This window comes from Corvus moneduloides, chromosome 6 (genome assembly GCF_009650955.1).
Source record: "Corvus moneduloides isolate bCorMon1 chromosome 6, bCorMon1.pri, whole genome shotgun sequence".
Classification (NCBI taxonomy): domain Eukaryota; kingdom Metazoa; phylum Chordata; class Aves; order Passeriformes; family Corvidae; genus Corvus; species Corvus moneduloides.
In genome coordinates, this window is record NC_045481.1 from 30,289,903 (window position 1) to 30,310,722 (window position 20,820).

Consider the following 20,820-nt stretch of genomic DNA (forward strand, 5'->3'; position numbering starts at 1 on the left):
GTAGAATTATTTAGAATTTTGAATACGAAAAGAGGCAATTAAATACTTTGATTTTCTGGAACCAAAACTAATCTCTTTCATCTCATTCTCTTTATCATAAAGAAAACAGGGTTAACAATAAGATGATAGGACCCATAAGGTAAAGAAATACATATAAAAAGAAAAAGAGTATAAAGGAAAAAGCAACCACTGCTAGAACTGGAGCAGAGAAAACAGGATTATTTTTGAAGGTAAATTCCTCTGTTTTAAATGTGTCTTTTTTTTTTTCTAAGTAAACAATACGAAATCACTGATTTTCAGAAGGAGGATCATTCTTTACACAGTGCAGAATACAGGAGAATCCTTCTAATAACACAGAAAAAGCACATACGCAACAGTATTAGCTGACAACACAGGCTTACTCTGTAGGAGTGCAGGAATGTCTCATAACCTTCACCAACTAGGAATGCCCATGCCACACAGATATTCTTGAACTGTAAATCTATACCTTAAATTGCCTTGAGGTAAATTATTCCTGTTGTCATATTTAGCTTTCATTTCTACGAAGAGCTGAGAAGTGAACATTTTGTCTGCTAGCATAACTTGACAGGTTCATTCTTAACTTCCTCAAAACTTTCACACATGAAAGACTGTGTGAACAATGGTGAACTGGATGGAGACCCTGCATTTCCTTTTCCAAAGGAAAAAAAAATTACAAAAACTGATGAATTTTTGTATAAAAGTAACGACAAGTGCAATAAATACTGGGTATTACTGCACCTCTAAAAGATTACTGCACATCTAAAAGATGAATACACTTCTAATTTATTGTATAAAAGAAGAAAATTCATGTGACTTGATTATGTATCTATTTCTCTTTTTTTCCTTGCTTTTTTTTTTTCTATGTGATAATTTATCCAGTGTAGGAATTGTACATGGATGGAACCTGTAGCTATAGTAACTCTCTTCAAGCTAAGCGATAAAGTTATAAGACATTAATCCCAAAGTGGTTCTAGCATATGTTTCCAGTGCCATTTAATTAGGATCTCAGTTCATCCTCCATCTTGAACATTCCTTAAGTATGTTCTAAACTAGGTTAGTCTGAAGTCCTGAAATTTTAGAATTCTAAGAGGTAAAAAGATCCAAAACTTTTTATAGAAACAATGTTATATGTGGTTTTGTTTTTTTTTTTTAACATCAAAGATGTTTGTGTTCTAGTTAAATCTAGGATTCAAAGCAATTTAGCTGTGTCATTTCAAGAACAGAAACCTCAATAAATCTTTGAAGAAATTTTGTACTTTCATCACATAACAGGGCAATATTTTCAATCAGATTCTTTTACAAAATAACAGAATCACAGAATGACTCAGGTTAGAAGGGACCACAGTGGGTCATCTGGTCCAACCTCCCTTCTCTAGCAGGGTCATCTTAGAGCACACGACACAGGTTTGATCCAGACAGTTCTTGAATATCTCCAGTGAGGGAGACTTCACAACCTCTCTGGACAATCTGTTCCAGTGCTCGGTCACCTTCACAGTAAAGAAGTTCTTCCTCATATTCATGTGGAACTTTCTGTGACTCAGTTTCTTCCCACTGTCTCTTGTCCTGTTGCTCGGTACCACTGAGAAGAGCCTGGATCCACCCTCTTTGCACCCCCACTTCAGACACATATATACTGAGATGACAGTCATCTCAGTCTCTTCTTGAGGCTGAACAGGCCCAGCTCCCTCATCCTTTCCTTGTAAGAGAGATGCTCCACACCCTTAAGCATCTTTGTCACCCTCCACTGAACCTCTTCAGGAGCTCCCTGTCTCTCTTGTACTGAGGAGCCCAGAACTGGACACAGCACTCCAGAAGTGGCCTCACCAGGGCTGAGTAGAAGGACAGGATCACCTCCCTTGACCTGCTGGTCATGCTCTTCACAATGCAGCCCAGGACAACCACTGACCTTCTTGCCCACCAGCGCACACTGCTGGCTCATGGACAGTTTGTTGTCTACCAGGACCCCCAGGTCCTCCTCCACAGAGCTGTTCTCTACCAGCTCAGCTGCCAGCCTGTATTGGTCCACTGAGTTATTCCTCCCCAGGTACAGGACCCTGCATTTGCCCTTGTTGAATTTCAGAAATTTCTTCTCTAAAATGTTTGTAGTATGAAAAAGATTGTGGCAGAATTGCTGAACAGCAGCATTAGACTACTTTTAATCAAATGCAAGACTCTAGACAGCAAATGGCTCATCTCATTTAAAGCAGTGCCGGAGTCAACTTCTTCTCAAGACTTTTAATGGACTTAAAAAACTTAAATCAAAAGTTATTAATGTTTCAGCTCATACAGGCACATATGTACGACTTTCCTGACATAATTTTTTTATTAGAATTTCATAAGAGCATTGTTTGCTTATTAATCTATTTAATTCAAACTGTTAAACCAATTTAGCACCACATAAATAAAAATGTGTGTGAATAAAAAAATATGTGCTACTTTGTCCCTGTTAGAGAATTCAGGTATTTCATACTTTGAACAGTTCTAATTCTAGTAAGCCTTGTAGAAAATAATTGAAATTTCATTCAGTGGAAGAGAAAGAGGCATGATGCAAGTAGTAAAATCTGTGTCATTTTTATTAAATCCATCCCCACACAGAGAAGTTATAAACCTTCAAAAAGCCACAATCCCCAAATGAATCAGCAGAGGCTTCTGACAGGGAAGATCAATAGATCACCTGCAAAAGAGTAAAAGGCCAGAGCAGAAATAAAGGATCAGACTAGGACAAGAAGTCCTTCAAAACTTCAACTCAGAGTGACCTGAAAAGCAAACATCTATGGTTTTAACTACACAGATATGCCTTTAAAGGTTTATGTCCTGTTTCAGCACATAAGTCTGTAAAGTCAATGGGCATCTAGAACTTAAATTGTATCAAACATTAAAGAGCAGCAAGTAATATTCTAGTATTAAAAATATACCATTTGTACCTCCTGATTTTCATTTCATTAAGATTATTTCTGCTTTTGATATCTCTTACTAAGTTCTTTTTCTTCCACTATTTTTCAGCTCCAAGTTCTCTGACTATTCTTCTTTTTCACTATAAGCCATACTTTTCCTGTTTCGCTTTAAATGCCTAATAGTGCGCTCTTAGCCTGCTGCTTCCATTTAAATTTTCCTTTAGGTGATGGGATCTCCCCAAACTACAAAGTGATCTTTCCACTTTTAAGCCATCTCTCTCCTACTTTGTCTGTGACATCTCCTTAAGAAGCACTCAAAAATGTCAACTTTCAATTACTTTTCTGTTTTCAGGCACATTCCCTTACTCTTCCTTCTAACTCCTGTTATCTATTATGATAACAATATCCTTCCCATTTTCCAATGTATAGGCTCAAGGGTTAGCAAAGAGGGAATCATATTTCTCTCTAACTTGTTTCTAAATGGACTTGTGGAAATTCTCATTTCTTCTTTTTCTGTAGCACACTTTATTTTCAAACATTTCTTTATACATTATATATGTGCTAAAATCTCTTTCCAAAACCTCATCTTGCACTGGTAACAAAGTATCTGTCAATCATATACATGCATCAAGGCAAATAACATTCCAAATGCAAAGAGTATTTCCTCATTTCTCTAAACTTTCAACTATGAATCAAACTTTTTATTTACTTGAAGTCCATTCCTAGTTTTCTCTTACTCATCTCTTTTGCATCACATCTCAAATCCCAAGCTAATTTTTTTTTTTATTTCCAGTCTTACATACAATTTCTATTTATCTGTGTTGATATTTTCCCATGTGAATCTTTTCCATCAGGAAAAAAAAGGCTTGAGATAAAATAGCTCCTCTGTTTTCATAAGTGTTCCCAAGTCTTTTCATACAATGTCTGGTGAACAAACAGGTGTGGTATATTTTTTTTAAAATCATAAATAACAGGAATTACCGAGATAAATGAGATAGTAGACAAACATATCATGGAACAAGCCTAGGGCAAAAGTGTCAAATGCACTTAAACTCTAAAGGGACAACTAAGTTATGGAAGATTTGTTTGAAAATTCAGTGACGACACCATATGCTAGCTAGGAAAGAAGATTTAGAAGGGGGAAAAGACTAGTAAGAACATCTTTCCCAAAGTACATCATAAGTAATTTATCAAATTTATAATTTGAAAAACATTAAAACTAAAATGAATTAAAAGTGGTCACACGTGTACACAAGATAATACTTTAACACTGCGCAGGGATAATTAAGGCTAGTTTTAGAATACATTATCCCTAACGGAATAGACAAGCATTAAAATTTGACAGGACTTGAAAAATATTATCAGTCATTTTATCTTTTACTTCAATTATGATAAACAGAGTAAGCGTTCCAAAAACAAGTGTTTAAAAAATGTGTAGATGTGGCACTTTGCGATATGATTTAGTGTGGTGCTGTATTTCCCACTGACTCATTTATTAAATGCCTTTCACATTGTTCCCCCCTGCCACATTCCCCTGCCCTTAGCCCTGGCCACTCCCTCGGGTCCTCCCTATTGCTTCCTGTACCCCAACTCTGCCCATGTACCGCCCCTGCAATCTGAGAAAACCGGGATTATGAGGCCTCTCTGCCTCTGGGGGTCGCTGGGACAAGATGTAACTATTAAAAGTCCACTGAAACCCTCATGGGGAGACCCTTCTTGCCTCCTTCACCGTCACTGTGTTCTAGAGCTGATAGCTAGATGGAGCAAAACTGTGGAGCCGTCCAAAATGGACTACAGGAGGGCGAAATGGTCGCACTGCCCTAAGCAGCTCTGCTGAGCTCCCGGGGAAAGCTGCAGCTTGCAAAACTAAACCTAGCCCTACAACAATTTAGTGGGCATAATCATATTCAGTTGAAGGTGGGACTTGATGATCTTGGAGCTCTTTTCCAACCTTAATAGTTCTATGATTCTAAGTGTTGAAACACAGACTTTAAAAGAAACATTAAGATTCTAAGATTTTAGTTAAAGATTAGTTTTGTTAGAATTAGTTAGAGGAATTAAGTCCAGCTCAGATTAATTAAGAGTTAATAAGAATTAAGTTAGAAATAAGCTTTTAAGTTGCAGATAATTGTCTTTCTATATTTGTGTAGCTGTGTTTATAATGAGAACCAGAAAACATTGATAAATACATCTAAAGAAATTTAAAAAATTGCTAATTTTTCCCATCTAGATACTATTCAGAAGTCATAAGGAAGAAACTGGATGTTCCCCAAGAGGCCATTTGTATTGTCAAAACCCAGAAAGGTGGAAAGTTTAAAGTGAGGAAGACTATTACTCCTTTATCCCTAAGACCACTCCTCAATTAATAATGACCACTGACTCAATTTAAAAACTATACTATGCATGCTTAATGACATTAAGCGGAGAATAGGAGGGGTCATTGTTATAAATATGTATTTGTATTTCAGATATTCATAACTTTTGTGGATAAATAGACTCTGAAACCATCTATACTTTGACACTGCGTATTCGGAAACTATTCCACGCAGCTGTCCGGCACCAATAAACATACACTTTTCTAACTTTAAACTGTTAGAGAGTTTTTGCCCATCTCAGTTGGATATCGATACTAGATCCTTATCCATACTTTAGTAAATCAGTGTTTTTCATATTAATAAAACAGAATGTTATCAGGAGCAAATGTGAAGAATGTAATAGATTCTCCTACAGCTCCAGTGTCTGGTAGCTGCCCAAGGAAGAAAGCAGTGGAATGATCACCTGTAAATAAACTGAACTAGATAAGAATAATGTTAATGTTTAGTTTACTAAGCAATAAGCAAGTAACAATCCTTACTATACAATACGTAAGAGAGCAACTGCGATCTAATATTGATTTCTTAACAAAATGTTACTCAATTCCTTCTGTTATGCTTGTGAATGGTCTGAGAATTTTAAAATAATATTTAGAGGAAGCAAGTATCTTCCCCTGTGATGATATAACAAGTTCCTTCAATTTCCTCAAAATTACTTTAAAATTGCTTTGTACTAAAAACTAGAGACACATTTTCAAAGAACACTGTTCCTCTCCATTACACAGATGATGTGCTCAGACAAAACTCACAACCACCAATTTTACTTCAGGATATGATCTGACATTGCAGCCAACCCAAATTAGTAGTAAGCTTTCTATTGAAAGAGAGAGTTTTGTCCTCCATGCAGCTGTGGTTTCTAAAGAGCAAGTTCCCTGCACTCACAAAAAAGCAGATCCTGCTGGATCACCTCTATGCAGCCACAAAAACACTGGAGCCTTTACAGGGGCAGAAACAAGCAGAGACTTGTGGTTTGGACGAGTCAGATAGAAGTGGGATGGAAAGATCGACCTTTTGGCAGCACCTTACTATTAGATCAGTTTATCTGTACACTAAATTACACCCTCAGGAACTGTGTGGTGCCAGGTCTTCTTTAATGTAGTTCTTTAAAAGTAAATCTTACCTCTGTGAAAATTAATGGGAGTATGGCTATCAATTTCAGTCAGTCAGGATTGCACTTCTGTACACTAGAGGCATACAAATAAAGAGTAACATAGACACCGAGGTGGCTGGGTTTAAATAATAGATCATTATACTAGGAAGTAATACTCTCTCTTTTTCAATTAAAAACTCCTATACAAGAGCATACACATCCGTAAACTATCAGGATAGTGGATTCCGTGAATAGCAGGAGTATACCAACTTTCTAGGACCATGTGAAGAAAGCATCAATATCTTCTCACACTGAAGGAGGCTCAAGTTAAATATACTTACTACAGACAGCTCATTTTAGTGAAGGAACTTAGGATTTCCTGACAGATAGGAGATGATAAATAATGCATATCAATACCCTAAAAGATAGGAATTTGAGCTTATATTCTGACTTTGACTGAAACATTGACGAAGCTATTCCACACAACCCCCCATTCTCAAGGTAACAGTGTGCACTTAGAAAACTTACTCGATATAAATGTTACTTTTGAAACTTCCAAGAAATCTAGAAACATTGAGGACAAACTTAACTGTATGACATAAAATCAACTTCAAGTATATTCTCATATATATGAGAAATAAAGATTTTCATAGCTTAAAAAGTATAGCAGTGCTTAAGTTTTAGTGTTAATACTTAACAATATTTAGGTATAGTTAACTATATAAGTAAACTAAAAGTAAATAAATTTGAACATCAAGTTTTACTAAAGAACTCAAAGATACCTTCCAAATGTAACCCTCCTCCTTCCCTCACTTCCACATGTGTATTACATCTTGCAGAAGCAATTCGCTTTAGAATGAGGCACAGTTAAGACCAACATACAAAATTACCAAGATTTAAAGTTGAATCTGTTATGCATACTCTGCAAGTTAATTAGTATTAGGTAATCTGTAAAACACAGCCAAAGAGGAAGGAGGTAAAAAAATGCATCTTCTTACTGTTTTATATTACACAATTGTTCTATTACACAGTGCCATATTACAATGTGTCACATGAGCAATGGATATTACTGGAATTTCAGGCATAAACATGTTAAAAACAATCAACAACAGCTTCAATTTTAGCTATACTGAGTAACCTCATTCTGAATTTCTGTATTTTACTGAATAGTGGAAATATTCAAAGTATATTTCAAAGACAAAAGTATGATGTATCATACAGGTATCTTTAGCAGCAAGAAAATGGCACTAAAGGTAATATTCAAAAGTGGGTTTTATACATACATATATAGTGCTCAGGTTTGCTGCTAGATCATGGAATGTTTTTCTCTCATCATTACAGCCTCTGAAATACACTCTAAAGGAAAGAAAGCTGATCTACTTATAGATCAACAGAAGGCATGTGAAAAAGATTGCTAACAATACTTTTTTTGCATATAAGTGAGAGCAATTGGCATCCCATCTGGAAAACTACACTACTCTGAGATAGAAAACTCTTGCCTCTGGCAAAGTTTATGGTATTAATTTGTAATGGTGGATTCAGGGAAATGTACTAAACTAATGCTCATTTACTTGCATAATTATGTGCTTTCCACATAAAATGACAGGCTTTTACCTTGTCAATACTGGCACTGAGTTAATGGAAAACAGGACAAGTCGGGTGTACAAGTATGCCAGTGCTGATGAATGTCAAGCTCAGGTTACAGATTTGCTTCTTGCATTAACGACTGTACAATGTATCACCTAATGCATTACCCCCTCAGACTCTTAAATCTGTTATTTTAAATATTTTCATTGCAGTTTAGCTTTGATTATTAATCTAAAAGGCAAAAAGTTAAACTGTATCTTATCTTCTTTGCCACTTGATATGTTAAACAGCCTTCATACCTTAAATCCACTTTAATAAGGCATGCAATTATTAAAGCATTACAGAATGGCCCCAGAGCACAAAAGCTCCATTAAATTTGCTTACATCTAATTATGTCTGCCTAAGGCAGGTGAGAAATTGACTCTGATAAGATCTTTCTTTTACCTGTAGCCAAAAAAATAAAAAGGAAAAATAACTTGGAGTGATTTTCTATCTAATTGCCATCTACAAGTATTTATGGTATTCGCTCTTCCAATGAATAGCCCACAAAGCACTCTTTGTGCACTAACTAGTACATTTTAAGTTTTTTTAAGACTGTAGAATACAAAAGACAAACTTATCTTGCTTCAGGCATGGCAGGTCATCAATGATGTCTATTTGGGAAACAGTTTTATCTATTATTTGAATCATATATTTTCTGTAAAAAAATAAGTCTGATGTGAAAAAACATGTTACATATGCTTTGTGGACTTTATTTTTTTCTTCATGCCAGTATAAGCAACGAAAGCATTCTATTTCATGGAAATACAACATAAATATATAAATGTACTTTACATGGCCTGAAACCTATTATTTAAAAATGGTATATTTCTTTTTTTTTCCAATTTAAAACCAAATGTTTTGTAGTAGAAAACATGGCATTCCATTCCTATGTACTTGTAACTGACCTCCAGAAATTCAGGAAAACAGTACTAAATTACATTGCTTGTTACCTGTAAATGAATGAGGGTATGTGGTATTTCTAATCATTCTAATCCTTCTCTCAGCCCTAGCAGATCCTACAGAATGATAGAGTGAGACCATCATAGTGACAATGTAAAAACTAGTTAGAAACTATACCAGAAAAAGAGTAATAAATAAATAAAATTTTAAAAAATAATTAATTTTAAAAAATTAATGTAATCCATCCAGTCTAAAGGGATTATAATTCAATTCTTGGTTAATAATGATGGAGAAATTACTTTGTTATAAAGCATTCTTTAAAAGAAAGAGAGATTAGGTATTTGATGGGAAAGTTGCCCAGGTAAACCAGCCATCAAACTTCTAATGAAAGATTATGCAACACTATCTTCCAAACATAGATCTTTAATCATTGATGCCACTTGTATGATACAAACCATTCTTTGCTACAGTGGACCACAAATTTATAGTCAACCACAAAAGAAAAGGTCCTTTGGTCACATTTTATGCTTAAAAAACTCATTTGCTACTCTGAAACAGAAAACTGCATAGAGGCCTGAAATGAATATATTGTATTAGTAGCACGTTTCTCATGTGTTCCTTAGGCTTTTAGAGCACATAATTCCATAAGCCTTCTTATAAAACTTCATTTGACCTTATCCTTACATTCAAGCAATAAACAGATAGGTTAACTTTCATGTTGATTTGCTTCACTATAAAACTTGATTCTATATAGCTGACAATGAAAAGACTGATTTTCTGGTATGCTAAAGAACTACATTTAAAATACCAAAAACAATTTAGAGGCAATGATGGATTATTTGTTCGCTCTTATGATTTACCAACTCCAAGACTGCTGTTACACAAAATACTTTGGCCTCATAGTTATATGTTGCTTGATATTAACTTGATGTATTTCTATTAAAACTTTCACGGTTGCTTTATAATATTGTCTAGTCACTAGCCTGCATCATCTATAAATGACAATACTGTGAACTACTGAATTATGCATGCATCTTTACTGCAAATCAAAAACAAACCAGAACAAAAAAATTATGAGAGGAATTTAATGTAAGGAAGAATTAATTTCCAGCTTTTCCACATCTCCTTTAAAAATGAATTGCATCCTGTTAAATTAATTATTCAGACATCATGACTGTTATTGAGCAATTTTTTATAATTTTCTTGATATTAGCATTTCATATCCTAAAACATAGAACAAAAATTCTGTGTTTCTCTGTTATGTTGTCGATTTGGCCACAGGAAATTTCAGTAGACAATATTGCTCAGAATCTGAATACATACCAAAAGCTGCCACTTTTATGATTATGGCTTGAATGTTAGATGATATCATTTCTTTAAGCAGTATTTCCTGGTTCCAATGCCAGAGGTAAGCTAAAGGCTGAAGATTAAGCCTTCTGCACCTTAAAAACAAACAATAAATTGGATAAAGCAAAGTATTATGCTTTTACTCAACATTATTCATGTAAAATTCTTTTCCTACCCTGAAATAATTTTTATTCCATAATTTCAATTACAATACTATTCGTATCTTTCATTATAAACATTAAGTCTAATATATATATTAAAAAAAAAAAAGAAATACGCTTGTTCTGACTATAATTCATCTACGTAAGATGCAACTCACTGAAGTAAACGGATCTGCACGAGAACACAAGTAAAGCCATAAAACACATTCCTAAACCTTTTGGGACACAAAGCAATTAGTACCTTAGGAAGTCACCACTTTTGTGAACACAGCTAAGGCCAGAGTTACTGCTCTGTGATAAATGTGGCATATGTCCTAGTACAATATGCTGAATTTGTTGCTGTGATTTGGATCAACACCCAAGGAAAAGAATAATTCAAGAAAATATATACAGCTTGTGATACAAATTAACAACTTGTTACTGTAAAGTTAATAATTTGATACATAGCATGTATAGACAGCATTTGATACACAACATTTGATTGTTTATCACATTTAGAGAATCACTAATTTGCATTATTGATAGGTAACGCTTCTGTAAATTTTCAAGATCCATCAGTTTGTGATTAAATGTGTAAGGTCTAGCTCTGAAAAACTTAAAACATTTAACTATGGGACTACTTCAGAGCACTTAAGATTTACATTTATTTGTCAATTACCATGTTTTTTCTAATACATGGTCTTTCTCACATATATGGGCATTCCTCCACATGTTAGATAGACCCACTATTATGATTGTCAAGACTTTATAGTTAAATGTATGTTTAATGTTGACATGTAAATGCATAGTTAGCACTCACATAATCTGACTGGTTTTCTTATTACTTATTACTTTCAAATGTTTTAACAGAGCACCAGGTTTTTTAATAGAAATATTTAGCAGCTCTGAATGTAAAGTAGTTCACTTAGGTGCCTAACTTCAGCTAAAAAATTAGCTGAATCCAAGTAACTGGGACAGTTCATATGAAACAACCTTATTGCAAGGGCTAAATCTACAGATCAACGTGAAGTATTTTACCACTGCACAACCTTGGAAATAATCACGTCTGCTTGAAATATTATGATTTCCTGTCAATCCTTTAGCTGTGGTAAAGATGTAAAACTCACCATCAACAAAAGTGATCTTTTTTTATCCTACTAACATGAGAGGCAATTATTTAAATGTTTAAGTATAAGGGAAAAGAAAAAGGAAGGAGTTATTTCTGACTGCAATTTATCTATGTAAACTGTAAAGAAAGCAAACGTGCTCTGTAACGAGCTGACATGAGCTGAGTTGGCATCCCAACACACGTTCCAGATATTTGCTTTCATCATCAACAAATAATTAATGAACTCATGAAACTATAATTAATTTTTAACACAAGGTAGTTTTGCATTTCATCAGACATATATAGTGAAAATCTTTTTCACATCAAATATTGGCCTACATAACAGACACAATTACCATTACATAATCCTCTTTGTTAATTAAGACTCTTAAAAGAATCACAATCTATATAGACTTTAGATTGTACACAATAGAAATGACAAATGGAAGCTCCTGATTAATAATAACAAATGTTAGATTTTAAGGAATTCCGGGAAGACGTGCACATAAGGATTCTCTTGTATTTATTTCCTGATAACAAGTCACAGGATGTTCCTCTATATTAAAACTCTGGTGAAAAATAGAGGGACTTGACCACAACACTGCAGTCATTGGAACTGAGTGACCTTTCTGTTGAAATCAAAGAACTGAACCTACTCAACTATTTTCATACCAAAACTCAGAGTATTTTCAACAGATGAAGAGAGATCTGAAGAGCAATCAAAAACTCTGGTATAGTCTCTACTAGATTTTTACTAATGAACACATGGTTTCAGGGGGGAAAAACAGGAAAAAAAAGGAAAGAAAAAATAAATACATATATTAATGAACAGAATGCATTCGGTATCACAGAACACGAGAAATCAGGCAACTGTCTCTGCTTTAAATTTGAGTTAGAAAACAAATGAGTATTTTCCAGAATGTATGTACTGAAAAAGATTAATATTTTCTTACACATCTTCAACTCGAATTCTCTGGTAGTCAGAAAGAATGGCTCCCACAGATACACCCTCCACTCCTTCTTTGTCCTGAAAAAAGACATGGAATATCAATGACAGCAGTATATAATGGTTTAAGCTGTAGAGATTCAGTATCTGTACTTGCAGAATCAACCAAGAATATTTTTTTTTCTGCGTCCAGTACACAGAATAGAATAGGCTGGAGTACAGATCTTGCACAGAAGACAGCAGCTCAGCTGACCTACTACATGCTTATTACTCTAGCACAGTCTTCTTGACGCAACTACCATTCTAGAGAAGAAATAACCAAGATAACTGAAAAGTATCAGATGAAACAGATTATCCTGAAGTTTTCCAGACATCCTGAAAATTCCTTCCAGCTTTTCACTATAAGTGAGGTGTTAGCTATCCCACCTACAAATAAATATCAGCAACATACAACATACAATTAACTGAATTGTTAGTATTTGCCATGGTACGCAGCACAACAGAGTGTGAGATTACTCTTTTTATCCTAACACCAGAAAAGAAAACTACTCAACATCACCTTTTAAAAATTCTTCTATAAAAAAAGGTTTTCCAAGACACGTTTTCTCTGTTTCATTTAAATTACCTAAGCCAACAAACAGCACTTTATTTTTTCTTGTAAACCCACAGAGAATGTAACATTTCAAAATGCACATAGTTCCAGTATTTTGTGAGCTCTTGCATTTTTAAGTTGCTTGAGTCCCAATCAACATGCTGGACTTTCTTTTTCTAAACTTTTCTCTATCTTGACTTCGGTAAAAGTTGTTTTTCTCTTTTAACCAAGGTCGATCACAACTACACAGCATGACTTACTTTCTGGACCTGTTCACAATCCTGTCAAGTTTACAGCAAGATTTTAAAACAAAATTTTCTATTATATACCTGTGATGATGCATCCTGCCCCTGCCTTTCTCTTTTGGCCTACTCTATGATCTTAGGAACTCCAGCTAAGCCTTGACTAAGCAAGCTGAGCAGTGAAGTGCCCCTTGACTGTATCAGCTGGATGGTGAAGCATCGTTGAGTGTACCAGGAGTTTTTGCCTAGTAAAGGTTGGAACAATTCTGACTGCAACATGCACATCAGCTGCCTAACTAAGGTGGGGAACAAAGGATAAGCAGTTATCCTTGGCAATCTAGGTAAATCATTTACCTGAATCATAGCCCAAGTGAAATGACAGCATTGTTATGAATTTCAAAATCAAATCAGTCTTTGCCTGTTGTGCTGCTGAATTTAAAATTCAGTTCCTGTTTCTTATCAATAAAATTATGCAGAGGGTGTTTTATTCAAAATTATAATATAGTGAAAAATGTTCTGGTTTATGCCTGTCTGGGATATTCTTCCCTCAATCTGTCATCTTATTCTTTACATTAATTCTCACTTCATATTTGTTCAACAAAATTCCTAAGTTATTCACACCCATCTACACTTCAGATGTAAGAGTCACTGTATTTATCAAAATTCCTACATATAGTAATCTAAAAATATATATCTATTCAAGTTACATACTTCCCTATGTCATTAATGGATATATCCATTAATATGAAGCTTAATGCCGAATCGAACAGTGTTCAGGTTGATGCTTCTCATATATCCAGATGTAATAGTACTGAAAAAGAATAGTTTTATGTGTCATTCATTCATTATCCAATGATGGATCAAATAATTATTATCATTATTATTATTACTATTATCCATACAATATTATTTCTGCTTCCCTTTGAGCCTTCTCTGCAATTTTTCAAAGATCTTTTTAGGATAAAGATACTTTATACTTTAGATCACAGACACTTCAATTTACTCAACTCACCCATATACAATTACATTTCTTAAAAAGTTAACACAGTTGTGCAAGCAGAGTTTTCTTTAAATAAATTTGATCAACTAATTCATGAAGCCTTCTCAAATCTTCAAGTATATCTAAAATGATTTTTCCATACTCCTTTGTTTCATGCTATTTTGATATGCAGTCTACTTGTACTGCTAAAACTACACGTAAGTTGCATTCTTCAAAGTTCTTTTTAAAAAGGTTAGAAAATTGTGTAACAGCCTTGGAAAACATATCAGATAAATACTGTTTGTTTTTATTTTTATGTAAAAATAATAACCCTAGCAATTCCTTCAAAATGTCCTCTGTCACAATGTGCAGACATTGACCAACATGTCCAAAAATATTACCTATGTTTTTGTTTATGTTACTAATTCATCACTGTTCTAACTTACCAGAGGCAAACTATGCCATCAACTAAGTTCAGTAAATAATGTTTTTGAAGTATCTGATACAAGCAAACAGAAGGGTATACAACTGCTGTCTCACAAGTAGATTAATCTCTATGGCTACATAAATACATATATCATACACAGTTTTCCACATTCTTTCATGACAATCACTGAACAGTTGAGTTAAAGACCCATACAACCTGGCCTTGAACGTTTCCAGTGATAGGGTATCCACAACTTTTCTGAGCAACCTGTTTAATAACATATTTCTCTTACCTCATCAAAACAAATAAGATGTTCAATATCATCATAATATTTATTATAATGCATTGCAGATCTGTAATTACCACAATAGTTTTCATTATATTTCATTATATATATATATGCACTATGTACACTCTAATTTCTCTAAGAATGGGAAATAAATAGGTGGATGAGACATCTAAGAGAGTAACTCTATCAGAAACTTCAAAGAAAAAGATGGTATCCTCATAATAAACAAACATGCAGTGAAATCTGATTTCCCAAATAGACATATTTACAGAATCTCCTGTTCAACCATGGAGATTACAACTGACTTGCCCAACACATTTTTAACAAGCTCACAGAGCCATAAACATATTTTTTATTCGTTCTGTTTTTCAAGTTCTGACAAAATATATGCATCAGCAAAGATACTTGCTAAGAAAACTCCCTCAAATTAAAAGTAAATATAAGTAGAGACTTAAATGTTCTATTCTTATACAAACACAATACTTCTATACTAAAATGAACTGTTGCACAGACCTACTTGTTTGGGATTTAAAAAATTCTAGTCATGAGTCCTAGTAAATTTCAAAATCATGCTATGGTAATGGAATTTAAAAAGCGACAGAAGGTCACAGAACTTATTCTAAATGACCATTGAAACAATGGCCTAAACTTGAAACTTATGCATCAAGAAGATTACTCATAGGTTTTGTTTTGAGGTTGTTTGGGTGTTTATTACTATACAAATCTGTAACACATTGGATGTGTATGTTTATGAATACACAAACACATAAATACGTACGCATGTATGCAATACATCTTGATGTTAGTAATGCAAAAACAAGGCTACTATTGGCTGCTTGATTACAACTTACATTAAATCTGATTTAAATAGTAACACAGATGATTGTCTGCACTTATTCTAGTTTATTTCCTTTGATAATACGTAAGTTTTAATTGTTTTTTGAAATGGCAGTACATCATGTCATTTTGCAGTTGTGGTTATAATTCATGTTTAAAAACTTATCACAGGTAGTTATTTATCACCATCTCTTCATTCAGTTCTTCTGATGGTAAAGAGCAAATATTAACTTTCATCACTGTCCAGACAACAGCTTCCACAAGGAGAAACACTAATATACTTAATACATGCTTTGAAATAGGACAACTATTCCATGAAATGGAATAAATTCAATCCCCTTATTTTGCCCAGTTCAACAAATTAAGGCTAGAGTGGCACACATTCAAGAAATAAGAAGACTTGAAAAGAAGAAGGATGGAGTATGAGGCAGAACAGAAAAAAAATATGGTCTAATAACGTTCATAAATTCCTCAACTGGACAGTTTACATAAAGCCTTGCCCCACAGTATATTCAGCTCGGCACTTGAAGCATGCAAAGAGTACTAACTGAAAGCTACTTCTTCACTGGACTTATTCTTAGGTATTGAAAGAGTTATTGGACACCTTGCAAACAGATGGCATTTAGTTTGACTAAGAGTTAGCAGAGAATCCATCCCAGAATCAATAGTGCCTTCACTTCTAATGTGGAATCTGATCAGGTTTGGTACAATTAAAAGCATGTTCACAAAACTGCACTCAGCAACGGTAAACCAAGCTGAAATCTGCAGGTAAAGATCAGGGATCTGCACTGAACTCAGAAGCTGAGGAAGTGAACTTGGGACAATTCAGAAGGAAAGATGTTACATATTGTATCATACAAAAAGTAACAGATAACAGAAAAACATCAGAGGAAAGTTTATATGGAAGGGTGTTTTTTTCTTGGGTTGAGTGGATTTTTAAAATTATTTTTTAAAAAAAAACATCATGTACTGTTAGTTTAAGAGATTATTTATCTATGTTAAACTTTACTAATATGTTTCTAGTGCAATAAGCTACTCTAAAATAAAACTAAGTTGCTTCTCTGGAATATTTGGGTAATTCAGAAAGCGCTTATACTCAGTACAATATACTCTGTCACAAAGTACTACAACACAAAATATGCAATGTATACATAAAACCAGATGCTAAACACAAATGTATACAAATGCTAGCAAAGTTTTACTTTCCATATGACATTTTAAAACTTATTTTTCCCCTTTAGAGCTACCAAAAATACTCATTTCAAAAGGCAGGTAGAAAAATAAACTGTTGAAAACCAACTAAACAACACATTTTTAACAGCTTCTTTTTAATGTACCTAAGATAATTATTAGCTATGTTTTAACAGTAAGTGAAATTATACCATAATTGTATGTCTTGTTATAAGAGTAAATTTATTCCTGTTCACAGGACAAGAACAATAATCTTCATGAACTACTGTGTTAGAACAGCTAATTGATCTTTGCAACTGTAACTGTATTAAAACATACAATTTATGTTTAAGGCGTCCTAGTTTTAAAGTTATTTATTATTTTCAACAGTTTAATGAACAACAAAATTCAAAATTGCTGCTCTTTGTGTATCATAGACTACTGTTAGCTGCATTTCCTATCAGGAAATAGTATAAAAAATATAACAGTTTTGTGAAAGTTCCAAAACATCACTGCTGTTTTTAAGGTGCCTCTGTTATATCCATGTGCAATTCTAACATACAGCTTCACAGCTGAAGAAAAAGAAAAAGAGAGGTAAGATTAATTTATACTAGCACAGTTAATTTAATTTTGATTTTTTTTCAATTATTGATAATAACAGTAATCTGAGGAAATTATTTCATATGCATTGTAGCATACAATACTGGTAGAAGTATTCTACTAGTAAGTAAAAAATTTATTGCGGTAGTATCAGTAGGGAGGTTTTCTATCATTTCATATTTTAATGTCTTTACCCGACCCTTTCAGAGTTCAGCAAAAAGAAAATTAGTGCTAATGTTTTCAATTTAATTAGTATATTACAGGCACTGTAACTATTAGTGGGAAATGTTATATTAATGAATGTAAAAGTTAGCTGTAAATTACCTCAGAGTTATTATCAATTTCCCAAGTTACTGCTCCTTAAGATAACCCTCTCCCTATGGTCCTTCCGGTAATTTTTCTTTGCCTGATAAACATGATGATTAAACACCACACAGTGCAAACCTTTGATACTTTTTAAATTAAATCCATGCCCAGCCTAAGGGCTGTGTCTGATTTCAACTAAATGTGTCAGTTAATCAGATAAAAAATTATCAGCAACTCAAAGAAACAGCAGCCTTAGGCTTCATCAGTGCCAGAGAAAGCTGAACAAAATAAGACATACAGACAATATCACATTATGAGTAAAGGTTACTGCTAAGCATCTCACTGCACAGCACTATTCACCACCTTAATAATGTCTATCTTAAATGAAATACTGCATACAACAGCCAAAATAATAACAGTGAAAAGGAAGTACTAGACCTGTGCCTGTATATGCCTATTCACATGCATTGCAAGAAAATTTGAGCGCTGCCAGTCAGAAAAATGCAGAATATCCCTAAAAATGTACTGTGTAGAACAGATCTTTGTAAGAAAATGAACTATAAATAGCTGAAGAATGGTTAAACTAGATATAATTTTTAACATGTGCTTCACAGCTTTGCCACAAGAGTTCATTTTTTATGACCAAGATATAAAATATAGTCTCTACATGAAATTGTCTTTCCAATTAACATTCTTCTTAAAGCTTGTACGAATAACTGAAAACTGTTATCCATACTTAAACTAATGTTTAAGGTTATTTGTGTCTAAATAATGATTACCATACAGTTGCAAAACTTCTAAAGCACAACATATTTGCAAGTGTGTGACTGACAATATATACCCTAGTAACAGGACTTTCAGGCTTCTACAATTATTTGAGTGGAAAACTCTTAAATGTGAGTTTTGCCTTATAATTTGTGAAGCATTCTAAGATCACTGATTATAGTGATTTCAAACAGAGTATGTGATTTTTTCTAAGCTTTGATATGTCTGTCAGATGCAGCTGCAAGTAATCAAAGACAGTATGGAAATATTCCTGAGACATAAGGATATAATAACTCTATGTCAAACTGAAAACCCACTTATTTGGTAAGGCTCTGCAGACCAGCTACGAATCACATAGATCATCTTAGTGATTGCAGATCACTACACATCATCTGGGACTTTCCTGTCTTCCACACAGGGACCTCAAAACACATATATCTCATGCCTTCATTCCTCAGGAAAAAGTATTTCCAAAAACGGGTGGGAATATAATGTATAATGTGGATTTATAAAGCCCTGTGTGAACACTCTCACTGTGAATTTCAGAAGTCTACAGCGGACTTATTTCAACTTTCTTTGGAAGTAAATTACTGAATAATGGTATCTATACAAGGCAATAATGCTATGTAACTAATCTACTTTAAGAGCTAATTAGATACATTTGTACAAATGCCCTTCATAGGACACAGACACCCTACCACCTACCTTTAAGCAAAACTGATGGCCTAACTTCAAGAGTTTTACAAATGCAATTACTGAAACACTGCACACACACACACACACACACACACACAAAATGTATTAATTCAGTGTAGTGGCACCTTTAGGGTCTGATTACAATCTCACAAGAAACACATTTAATTAGTATATGGTACTCTTACTACCTGGATGTGACAAACATTGAGGAAGATGGTGCAGGCACACGTTTGTTTGCACGTACGCACACCACAGCAAAGGAAAAAAGAAAGAGAGCAAAAGAGACAGAAATATCACACTCCAAGTCTAATATCAAACAGAAGTGTATTGAAATACTGCAGTTCAAAAGGCTAGAATTACATTCTAAACGGGAGAAATGGAAAACCAGGAAAAATCTTCCACTATAGTCATATACCACACCCTAAATTCAAGTTTTCCTGATATACTGATTTTCCATGTAGCTGCATTTACAGAGTGAACAATTAGTCTTAGAAATTAGAAAGCATTCATTAATGAATTAATGTTTTATATTATATATTAAGTATTTTCATAGACTACAATAAAATTACTATATCATTTTAGATTCCATACTATTTCACAAGATTTTTTTTCTGAATTATTTAATTTAGATTGATAGATTCATTTTTCCAGTTAAAAAATTTCATACTAAACCTAATAAGCATTTTGTAAAATTTAATATAGTTACACATATTTATCAAAAAACATAGAATACTATGTAGAATAAAAATCAACAGAGTTCCACTATTGTAAAGGCAACCTAAAGAGTTTTCTCTAGAACTGCTTTTGTTTTCCTTATACCTGTTAACTGAGTAACTGTTAACTGAGGCCTACATTCCATCCACATAGGCTACGAAGTCTTGTAGCTATGAAGCAAAAGTCTCCAGCTGAATAAAAAATATATACTTTTTTTATAATTGTATTTTGTGCAGAGAATTGGTTTCAAATAAATGTCTGCTTCACCTTTGGGACTTCCAGCTCTTAAATATTCAAATAATTACAGAGCAAACTCGCCTGCAGACACTTCTTTCGGGAAATCTTATTTACAAAATTACCTCAACAAAGACGGATTACTTAATTTAATAGCCAAAATTAACATGAACGGTCAACTCCAGATTAAATAAATGACATTACACCATAACAAGATGCCAGTGAACAACTACAAAACAGTCAAGTAACCATAAATGTTTCTGTTCTGATGCTAGACTGGATATTTTAAGTGCTGGTGATTAAGAGCAGTTATATTTATCTAGAATTAGTAGTCAAACACTGTGATCAGATTTAAAAGTTAGGTTTTCAACATACCAACATACATGATCATATAGAAGTTCTTCAGAATGAAAAAAAGTAAAAAAAGGTATTTGTGTTATGAGGGCAGGTACTGGTCTATATTATTATGTGCAAGATCAATGTCTTGCTGAAGACAAACCACTTACCGAATCAAGAGAAAGG

At 33.8% G+C, this 20,820-nt stretch overlaps 1 protein-coding gene across 10 annotated transcripts in view; it reads right to left on the reverse strand.

The window, feature by feature from the left end:
- DPH6 (diphthamine biosynthesis 6) overlaps window positions 1-20,820 on the reverse strand; it is a 229,962-nt gene that overhangs the window by 173,783 nt on the left and 35,359 nt on the right. For all 10 annotated transcript variants that reach the window (XR_004240725.1, XM_032111720.1, XM_032111723.1 and 7 more), the window contains exons 4-5: window positions 12,455-12,528; window positions 10,230-10,348 (exon numbers count right to left, since the gene is read on the reverse strand). Coding sequence is in view for 9 of the 10 variants with exons in the window: in XM_032111720.1 (XP_031967611.1) it covers window positions 10,230-10,348; window positions 12,455-12,528 (193 nt within the window). In the remaining variant the exon portion in view is untranslated. The remainder of the gene's footprint in view (window positions 1-10,229; window positions 10,349-12,454; window positions 12,529-20,820) is intronic.